The sequence below is a fragment of the Colobus angolensis genome, unplaced genomic scaffold (assembly GCF_000951035.1).
Source record: "Colobus angolensis palliatus isolate OR3802 unplaced genomic scaffold, Cang.pa_1.0 Scaffold32, whole genome shotgun sequence".
In the NCBI taxonomy this organism is placed as follows: Eukaryota; Metazoa; Chordata; class Mammalia; order Primates; family Cercopithecidae; genus Colobus; species Colobus angolensis.
This window is the reverse complement of record NW_012116488.1, coordinates 12509966-12521148: the sequence shown is the minus strand read 5'-3', so window position 1 is coordinate 12521148 and position 11183 is coordinate 12509966. Positions and strand designations below refer to the sequence as shown.

At 41.0% G+C, this 11183-nt stretch overlaps 1 protein-coding gene across 2 annotated transcripts in view; it reads left to right on the top strand.

Annotated features, from left to right (window-relative positions):
* Positions 1-11183, top strand: part of UNC79 (unc-79 homolog (C. elegans)) — a 357370-nt gene that overhangs the window by 193637 nt on the left and 152550 nt on the right. For both annotated transcript variants that reach the window (XM_011951565.1, XM_011951564.1), the window contains exons 11-14: positions 936-964; positions 5154-5383; positions 7922-8093; positions 9712-9942. In XM_011951565.1, coding sequence (XP_011806955.1) covers positions 936-964; positions 5154-5383; positions 7922-8093; positions 9712-9942 — 662 coding nt within the window. The remainder of the gene's footprint in view (positions 1-935; positions 965-5153; positions 5384-7921; positions 8094-9711; positions 9943-11183) is intronic.

Genomic DNA, 11183 nt, shown 5'->3' with positions numbered 1-11183 from the left:
AAAAAAAAAAAAAAAAAAAGATATAAATTGATAATTTAAATCTAAGTAGTCCAAGTTAGTAATTTTTTTCTACCATTTTGATATTGCAAATAATCCCATGGTGATGCTGTAAATATATCACATCAACCCAGTGTCATAGTGTAATGGAAAGAACAGTAAATGGGGAATTTGGAGACTTTAACTCAAGGTCTGCCCCTAGCATTGATAGCTTGTGTGACCTTGAAGAATTTAACCACAGTGGTTCTTAGTTTTGTCCTCTGTAAAATGGGGAAATAAGATTAAAGTTGTTTGGCTTTAATAAGATTTGATTTCCAAGTCATGTCTGAAAAGATTAAATTACTTGTAAGAGTAGCAGCATGCAGGTGTTCTTAACCTCACTAAACACACACCCCTAGATGAAAAGAGATATATTTCATGCTTTCTGAGGAAACTAGAAGCTAATAAAAGTAGATGATAATTTATGAGACAAGCGAAAAGCTGTTTGGGCCAAGTCCAGTGGTCATGTTACTAAGATTTAAAAAATTCCCCCTCCGTGGCTGCCCTTATTTAAAATGGGCTCTAGACCTGGCATGGTGGCTCACACCTGTAATCCTAGCCTTTTGGGAAGGAGGTCAAGGCAGGAGGGTCGCTTGTGGCCAGGAGTTCAACAACAGCCTGAGAAGCATAGTAAGACCCCATGTCTAAAAAAAAAAAAAAAAAAAAAATCAGCTAGGCATGGAGGGCCACCCTTGTTGTTCTAGCTGCTTAGAAGGCTGAGACAGGAGGATCACTTGAGCCAAAGAGTTCAAGAGGCTGTGGTGGGCTATTATGGGGCCATTGCACTCCAGCCTGAGTGACAGAGTGAGACCCTGTCTCAAAAAATAAATTAATTAATTAAGTAAAAATTAGAGGGGCTCTCTTTCTTTGTTGATATTTTGTGTGCCTTCCCCTTACAGCTGAAATATCTGCTATATGTCAGAAAAAGGTAAGAGCAAGCCATTTGTGTTGTTGGGGCATGATTTATTGTGTTTGTGTGTAAATTCGTTTATTGACATCTGCCTTATTTCTGCACCATGGTTTCCAGTATGTGCATGCCATTGTATTTGTGGAGGGGGAAAGGAAATAATTTAGCATGCAAGATTGCCACATCCAAATGGTCTCTATTTCCATTTCTGCTTTTGCTCACCCATCTTATGCACAATGTTTTTGTTCAGTAATTTGCAATAAAAGCCTATGTGTAATTCTGGGATAGGAGTCTAATTAGAAAAAGGTTTGAATTATACTGCAATTTATGGTACTTAACTTTAGTTAAGGATATATCTTGTATGCTAGAGATCTTGATTGTTTTGAAGTGGAGTGCAAATAGTCCAATTTATATGTGTGAAAAACATACCCAGACTGACTGTATATGGACAGTATTTATTTATGTGTAACTTGAACAATATATGTAGCTAAAGAGTCTTCTTTTAATATTTCCTTTAGTTTTTTTAATAATAGTTTCTCTAAACCATCTCCATCTTCTCTTCTTGTTTTAACAATCGAAAAGCATGAGAAGAGGCAGTATGATGTCATAAAAAAGAGCTTTTGACTAGTTGGTTGAGATTCTTGGACTCAGGCTGGTTCTGTTCCCTCCTACCTATGTGGACCTTGCACACGTCATTTAAACTTTTTGGGATGTTGTGAGTAGGTATATTGGAGGGCTGTCTCTGTTATCTATGGATGCATAGCAAATCATCTGAAAACACAGTGTCTCATATGGCAACCAGTTATTTAATCACGGTTCTGTGGATTGGCAATTTGTCCTATGCTCAGCTCAGCTAAGCAGTTCTTTTGATAAATTACTCTAGGCTCACTCATGTATTTGCAGTCAGTTGGTGGCTAAGCTGGGATTGGCTGGCCCCAGATGGTCTCACTCGCATATCTGGGGCTCAGCTGGGATGGCTGGAATGGTGAGATGGGTGGGGTGTCTGGGCCTCTCTCTTTCCATATGACATCTCATCATCCAGGGGCTGGGCTGGACTTGTTCACAGGTGGCAGTCTTCTGAGAGAGTGAGAGAGTCTTACTCACTCAAGGCCTCTCAGAAGTCACACAGCATCATTTCTGTAGCATTCAACAGGTCAAAGCAAGTTCCAAGGCAGCCCAGATTCAAAGAGTGGAAAAATAGGATCGTTACGGTTATTGAAGGAGTGGCAAGAATTTTGTGATCACATTTAACCTACCATAATCTGTCCTTTGGACGTAATTATTCACCTTCTATCCGTATGCAAAATATGCTCACCATTTTACATGACCGCCACAAGTCTTATTCATTTATGGCTTCAGACTTAAAGTCTAGTATCTTGTGATCTACATGTGATATGTCACTGATTAAACTTCTTGGTAACCGATTCTCTTGATTCAGAGTCCTGTGAACTAAGAAGGAAAGTTATCTTCCCTCTCTGCACCCAAGGCACAATGTTGAGACGGGGGACAGGATCATAGCAATAGGCTTCTGTTCAGAAAGAGGAAGGGAAAGCAGATAGCAGTCATTGGTCTATAGCAGCTCCAGCCACAAATACATCAACAGTTCCTCTGTCTCCAGGAATAGCATACTTGTCTTGATTACAATCTGGTTTTGTTTCCTAGAAGTAGTTCCCTAATCTGTTATTGTCCTCCTAAGCTCTTGGCTCCACTCTCTGAGGCATCTTTTCTTTTCAATAAGTAATGGTCCATGTTGCAGCTGAGTAACTTTCTCAGTCTGCTTCCTGCATGTAGGAGTTAGGGTCCCATAGACCTCTTTTCATTTAGAACTGCATCTGTTTAGTTTTAGCTGGTGGTGCTTTTGCTAGTATGACTTTCTTAAAAACTTTGTGGATTTTCAGTGAATCTCACTGGGGTCCTGTGCCCCCGAAAGCCATATCTTTAATTATTTTTGAGGCAGTCCTTCCTACATTTTGGGCATTTCAGTGTGCCCTTAAAATTATTAGAAGCCCTGTTATAGCTGAGAGGCTCAATTTGGCACCAGCTTATAACTTTCTGAAGCCTTAACAAAGGATCTTAGAGTCATAGACCATATTCTTCTTTTGATCTTTATCCTGAGGCCATTCTTACTTTGAGAATCTTTTATAAGCTTGAGGGACTAGGATTCCAAACAGTTCTATTTTCTAAACCAGCATGTTTTGACTCTGGGGACATACCTAATATATTTGACACCCAGGGTAGATCATTTTTTAACACTTCCCTTTTTATATGACAAAGTTATTTTTAGTAACAAGCTTCAAATTAGCACATTTTTATTGCTTATCCTTTAATAAACATTGTGTTTTACTTAGACGTTAATTTGGAGGATTTCCATTAAGTTCATAACAGTTCAGAATTGTTTGAGTTTCTCCTGGGTAGTTTGTATTCTACCTCTTTGGTACTGCATATTCCCTGAATGGTATATTTGAAATAAGCAATGATAGCATCATGATTGGAAAGATGAAGAGACAGACCTTAATTATTTCAATTCTGTGATTTTGTGGGACCACTTGGAGTTATTTCTATGTGTTTAAAATTCAAAACAGTGAAACAAAGTGGTTGGAGTGAACATTTGAAAACATGCCCAGCTGAATCTCCATCTAAGGGAAGCCTCTCTAGTTTACTTTGGAAATGAGCGAGCTGAATCCACGTGGGTTGAGGCCTTTCAAATATAGTATCAAAACTTAGTAGGAATCCTAGCAATTATTTAGAACTTTGATCAACTCAAGATTATTTTGGGGGAAATGTATTTTATTGCTGACATTGTTTAGAATAGACGGCATGTGGTAATAAAGCAGGTTGACTTTTAGTTGGTATTCCAGATATTATCATATGCAGTGTATCCAGATACTCCATAAGAAATTGCTCAAAATTTAGCAGCATAAAACAGCAACATTTGATTATGTTCATAGACTCTGTGGATTAGAGATTTGGACAGGGCATGATGGAGATAGCTGAGGTATGCCCTTAAGATCCTTAGAAGTTATCCCCCGCAACCGGCTTTTTTTTTTTTTTCTGTCTATCTAAAAGAGTGTATGTGTACCATATTAAATTCTGAGTTCTTAAAGGGTTTTATATTCAAGCCCTTGTCATCATTTTTTTTTCCTACTGAGACCACATTTTCTGATAGGCCCCTGGATTTGATGTTTGCCTTGAAACTTTTTCTTACCTTGAGAATCCTATGCTGGCTAGAAAGACTGTCCTGAGCTCAATATTTTCCCTTTAAATTCTAGGTGAAGACAGATTAATTCATTCTTTTATCTCCCTCCTCTCACAAGCTTCGAGTTCATAAAGGCTTAGAGTCTAACGCCCCCTTGGGGGTGTTCACATCTTCACCAGCACTATTGAAAGAGACATTGACTATGTGGTGGTCGCATCTCTCATAGGCTTTGCACATCTCCAATAGCTTCATGTGGGTGCTGCCTCACTCCTCTGCCTCCCACCAGGGCAGCTTGAACGTAGCACCCCTGAACTTGGAAATGTCTTACGCTCCACCACTTTTCTCATTCCCATTACTTCATTTGTGGTACCCTTCCTGCTTTTGATGTCAACGCTGACTCTGAAGGGTTCTGGCTGTGTCCGTCCCTGTGGTCTTCATAGAGTGCCGGTGGACATGGGAAAGCCTGGTTTGAGACCATCACCTTGGCACAGCGCAGTCCCCGTCTTTGAATGCAGCATTTACCTGTCCTTGAATGAGACAAGGACAGAGGAGCTGCAGTGGAAAGATACTCTTTGAGGTGCATAAAATAATTTTGAAAGAGTTTATTCTGGGAGTTAACATTATTTCTTTTCTTCCCTGATGTTCTGTGATGTTGCACTCTCTTGATCCATGGTTCTGTTTTTTTCTTTATATTTCTCCTGAAAACTCTTGGAATGTTAACTTGAAATAATCCAGAAAGTGTCCTCCTCCTCACTCCCCCCATGGCCGAGGTAACTTTACACAGGGCTTCCCACCAGTGCCACTGATATTTAGAGCATTTCTACCACTCACAGGAATAGAAAACCCTCCTCCCTTTATTTTTGAACGATGACTGAAATCTAGCTGGTGGGAGAATAACCTGCGCTTTGGAAACCAGTGGCCCTTGAATGTGTTGTCACTTCGAGTGGCCCCTGATTCTTAGCCAAGTTTACCTCGGTGGTCAATTTTAATTGATTTCACTTTCTTGGCTTCTAGAACTGCAGTTCCCACGTTAGAAGAGCAGTTGTCACCTGCTTCTCAGCAGGGTGCTGTGGTCGTCACGGAAACAGGCCTGTTCGGTACTGCAAGAGGTGCCACTCGAATCATCACAGTAATGAAGTGGGGGCCGCTGCGGAGACTCACCTCTATCAGACCTCCCCTCCGCCCATCAACACGCGGGAATGTGGTGCTGAGGAGCTGGTCTGCGCCGTGGAGGCCGTGATCAGGTAACACGCAGTTTCTTTTTTTTTTTTGAGACGGAGTCTCGCTCTGTCGCCCAGGCTGGAGTGCAGTGGCCGGATCTCAGCTCGCTGCAAGCTCCACCTCCCGGGTTTACGCCATTCTCCTGCCTCAGCCTCCCGAGTAGCTGGGACCACAGGCGCCCGCCACCTCTCCCGGCTAGTTTTTTGTATTTTTTTTTTTAGTAGAGACAGGGTTTCACCGTGTTAGCCAGGGTGGTCTTGATCTCCTGACCTCGTGAACACGCAGTTTCTTAGTAGCTATCTCTGACAACTCCACCTTGCTTTGAGCTAACCTCTGCACACTGAGATGTGCATATTTAATGCAACCTCAAATTCCCTTAGCCCAGCTGCTCACCTTCCCACAGCGTTGTAATGATGCTATTTTAATTCATGAATTCAATGAATATTTTTACGGATGCCAGTTATGTGCCAGGCACTATGCTGGGCACTTGGGAGGCAGGAGGGAATAAAATATAGTCTCTGCCCTTAAGTTACCTATGAAGGGACTAGAAAAACATAAGCACGTCATTGTGGTAAGGTTTGGTGAGCTCACTAATAGCCTTGGGGAGAGGGCGTTAGGGGAACTAAGTGAAGGGGCCAATCAAAGTGAAGCATGTGAGTAGGCCTGACTTGACTGACAGCAGCATTAACCAGTTAGGAGGCGGGGAAGGCTACAAGCGTGAATTACCTGCACAGGAAACAGGTGTGGGACAACTCCAGGTAATTCCATACCGGGATAAACGACCCTGTGGAGTCAGACAGGGACAGCAGGGACAGGTCCTGCAGGCTACTGGGTTTTTCTTCTTCTATCACATTACCAAAAAAAAAAAAAAAAAAAAAAAGGCAATTGAAATAACTTCTACACTTACTCACTTTTTTGTCTGATATTCATCAAGGCAAGATTTTTTGTTTGCTTGTTTGTTTTTGTTTTGTTTTGTTTTGTTTTGAGACAGAGTCTGTCTCTGTCGCCCAGGCTGGAGTGCAGTGGCATGATCTCGGTTCACTGCAACCTCTGCCTCCCCGGTTCAAGCGATTCTCCTGCCTCAGCCTTCTGAGTAACTGGGATTACAGTTGCTAGCCCCCACGCCCGGCTAATTTTTCATATTTTTAGTAGAGATGGGGTTTCACCATGTTGACCAGGCTGGTCTTGAACTCCTGACCTCAGATGATCCACCCGCTTCGGCCTCCCAAAGTGCTGGGATTACAGGTTTGAGCCACTGTGCCCGGCTCCAGGCAAGATTTTTCTTTTTTTTTTAAATTAAATAACCAATATGGCCGGGCGCAGTGGCTCACGCCTGTAATCCCAGCTACTAGAGAGGCTGAGGCAGGAGAATCACTTGAACGTGGGAGGCGGAGGTTGCAGTGAGCTGATATCGTGCCACTGCATTCCAGCCTGGGGACAGAGCAAGACTCCGTCTCAAAAAAAAAATAGAATTTAAGTTTTAAAAGATAGAGGCCAAGTCTTTTCTGTTTCTCTTATCCCAGTGGCTGACACATAGTAGAAATGCAATAAATGTTTGTCAAATCGAACATTATGGAAAGTTTGAAAAGAAAAAAAAACACTTAGCCATACTGTTATCGTCATCATCAGTGTTGCTTGTGTTCTAATTTTATTCAACTGTATGTTTTATTTCTATAACCATAATCACAGTATATCCACAATTCTTTTTGAAATAACATTACACTATTAGCTTTTCTCCATGTCATTGCGTAGTTTCCATATTTATCATTTTTAGTGGATATGTAGTATTCATCTAGCTATAACTTACTTTATCATTACATATTTAGACTGTTTCCAGTTTTTTACTTTTATAAGTAACTCTTTGAGAAATATTTGTGTACTTAGTGCTGTACCTATATTTTTTATTTTCTTAGGGTAGATTACCAGATGTCAGGTACCTTGGTTCAAGGGGTATGAATATTTACATGGCTCTTAATACATTAGCAAGTTGCTTTTCAAAGCATGTGTATGGATTTACGGTGCCAACACCATGTATAAAACTTACTGATACTGAGTGTTGTTTTTTTAAAATTGGTACTTGTTTAGCAAATGGAAAAAAGAATTTTCACTGTTTCACTTTCATGTCTTTGAATACCAGATGGTGAATATTTTTCCATTTGGGTACAAGCTCCTCTATCTTTCCTTGTATCATGCATTTGCTGTCTGCATAGTTTCATGATAGATATAGAGGAAGCATTGACTTACAGTGGGATGGTTGGTGAACCAGAAGTCAGAAGGGATCAATTCTGCTTGTTTCTAATTGATTGGAGGAACTAGTCTCTTTGTGCCTCAGTTTGTTCATCTTTGAAACGGGAATGGAGTATAAAATAGTAAGAAAATAGAATGAGGCATCCTGGAGTAACTCATGATGCATAGTACTCAGTAACTCAGTAACACAGTACTCAATTTAAAGAAGAGCAATCCAGGGTGCCTGAGTACTCAGGAGGTACTTCCTCTGAATGGTCATGATCTAGAATGTGTTTTTTCACAGTCTAACTTGAAATCACACTTCTCTTTGGCAGCTTGTTGAAAGAAGCTGAGTTCCATGCTGAGCAGCGAGAATATGAGCTGAACCGGCGGCGGCAGCTGGGCCTCTCCTCTTCCCACCATTCCCTGGATAATGCTGACTTTGATAACAAGGACGATGATAAACACGATCAGAGGCTGCTCAGTCAATTTGGAATATGGTTCTTAGTAAGAAAAATAAGTTAACTATTCTCCACTTTCTTATTTCTCATTCCAAAATTGTACTGATGAGGAATTTCTCCTGTTCTTTTAAAAGGAGTAAATAGTGAAAAATTAACCTTAGCAATGGAACTGAATTCTCTATGGCAGTAGCTCTCAATCCTGAGCTGCATGTTAGATTTACCTAGGAAGGCTTTTAAAAACTAACAATGCCCAGATCGCATTCCAGTATCTTGGGAATTTTTTAAGAAGCTCTTGGCCATTGATTTTGATGAAGAGCCAGGTGTTAAAACCTACAGTATCAGGATCTAGACTGGTACAAGTAGGAAAGTTGCTAGTATATATTGTCAAGTACTGGATTCAATAACATTTATAGATAATTCACATTCCATCACCTACATGAAATTTTTCTTGAAACTTCAGTCTCTGTGGAGCTTTTTGTATATTTATGGTAAGTCTGTGTACACCAGAGAAGTTATAGCCAAAGTAATGCAAGGAATATGATTGCTATTGACCGATTTAACTTCAACATCTATTCGGTAGAGATCAAACATACAGATCTAACATCCCAAGCAAGCTGAATTTGCCAATGCTACAGAGAAGCAGGCTTTTGTTTTGCCCGTTGGAGACATTAATTCAGTCTCCATGGTGATGTATTTCTATTATGCTTGCACATTGTTCCGTGAAAGAGTCTTTACCAAATTGGCATTTAATTGCTGATTTCACATATCTTGCTCCCTAGAAGTTATTATCTAACGACACAATAGCTACTACTGTGAACTCTTTGAAGGCAAAGACCGTGCTTTATTTATTTATTTTATTCCTGGACCCTGCCATAGTACTCAATAAAAGATTAGTTCATAGTAAATGAATGAATGATGTTTTAAAAAGTCTATTTGTGCGCTGGGCATGGTGGCTTACGCCTGTAATCTCAGCATTTTGGGAGGCTGAGACAGGCAGATCACGAGATCGGGAGATTGAGACCATCCTGGCTAACACAGTGAAACCCCATCTCTACTAACAATAGAAAATATTAGCTGGGTATGGTGGTGGGCGCCTGTAGTCCCAGCTACTCGGGAGGCTGAGGCAGGAGAATGATGTGAACCCAGGGAGGTGGAGCTTGCAGTGAGCCAAGATCGTGCCACTGCACTCCAGCCTGGGCGACAGAGCGAGACTCCGTCTCAAAATAAAAATAAAAAGTCTATTTATGATAGTGAATCGGGGGACTCCAAGGTATCTGAATTATTACTAATACAAAATTCTTAGCGAAATATGATCATTTTAGAACTGAAATGTATATACATTATTTTCCTTGAGGATATTGATGAAACATTTTGTTGACCTAACTTTTGAGAAGCATTTATCTGGTGCAGATTATATTATGGATTTCTTGTAGGAGAAAATGCTTAATTGGAAGGTGAAATCTTGAGGGAAAATTGTTGTTGCAATCCATCTATCCCTGTAGGAAGGAACACAGTTTCTGGATAAGCGATCCCCATTTTTAAAACTGCCCATTTCAAACGGATTATCTGGGATATCTTTTTATTTTATTGCCTTTTAATGCACCTGTTATAATTTTGTAAAGACAGATGGAAACTGAACAAGATTCTAATCTACATACTTCTAGGTGAGCCTCTGCACACCCAGTGAAAACACGCCTACAGAAAGCTTGGCCCGGCTGGTGGCCATGGTGTTTCAGTGGTTTCACTCCACTGCATATATGATGGATGATGAAGTGGGAAGTCTGGTGGAAAAGCTGAAGCCTCAGTTTGTCACCAAGTGGCTGAAGACAGTATGTGATGTTCGCTTCGATGTCATGGTCATGTGCCTTCTTCCTAAACCCATGGAATTTGCCAGGGTAAGTGGAGGCCTACAGCTCACACCTTGTTAGAGAGGAGGACTTGGGGAGAAGTGCTGCCTTAGCCATGCAGGTATTATCAGTGTCTGCAGAGGAGGAACATCTCTCCTTATTTTAATTAATATAGCTAAATGAATTTGGTAACTGTATCTTGGGTGATGTGTTGCTTCAATGTTGATTTGGGATGAGGAAGAATGGCAAGACGCATTTGTGAGGTATCTTTAAGAATTTAAGGGACTATTCTTTCTCAACATTGCTGATTTTTTTTTGAAGTGGGATCTTGCTATGTTGCCCAGGCTGGCCGCCTTGAACTCCTGGGCTCAAGTGATCCTCCTGCCTCAGCCTCTGGAGTAGCTGGGAAGCTAAATATTTTTATGAAGAAAACAACAACAAAAAAGCCTTTCTATGACTAGAGCTCAGTCCCCTTTTGGCTCAGAATCTTGGGAAGGATTACCATTCAACTAGGGGAAATGTCTTTTTTTCTTTTTTTAATAGTGTATGTATCTACAGATGAATGATAGAAGTCCCTGCCCTGCCATTTGAAATGCCAAAAAGTTTCAGGGTGAGACAAAATGCACCTATTCCTCTCGCTTAAGAACAGATTTCTCTATGTTGATCCTCTCGCTTCTGCCTCAGTAGATCACATCTGAGAAGATCCCTTGTTTCTTTTTTCCTTTTCTTTTTTTTGAGACAGGGTCTCACTTTGTCACCCAGGCTGGACTGCAGTGGCAGTCATACTCACTGCAGCCTTGAACTCCTGGGCTCAAGAGATCCTCTCACCTCAGAGACTATAGGCATGTATCACTACATCCATCTAATTAAAAATTTTTTTTGGTAGAGATGGGGGTCTCTCTATGTTGCTCAGGCTGGTCTCAGACTCGTGGCCTCCAGCGATCCTTCTGCCTCAGCCTCCCAAAGTGCTGGGATTATACAGGCATGAGCCACTGTGAGCAACCCATATTTTTTGAATATGATATAATTTGCGTCTAACCCAGAAAGGTGGATGTCCAGAATCAGGTTTTGGCAGTAATACATGAAAGTTTTTTTCCAAGTATTTTCTAAGTTTTATTTTCATTTGTGATTTTTTATTTCCTTTCAAAGAGATCTTGAGGCAGTTTTCAGTAGAAACCTGTGCTAAAGTAGGACATTTAAGGATAAAACAGGGCCAGGCGCGGTGGCTCAAGCCTGTAATCCCAGCACTTTGGGAGGCCGAGACGGGCGGATCACGAGGTCAGGAGATC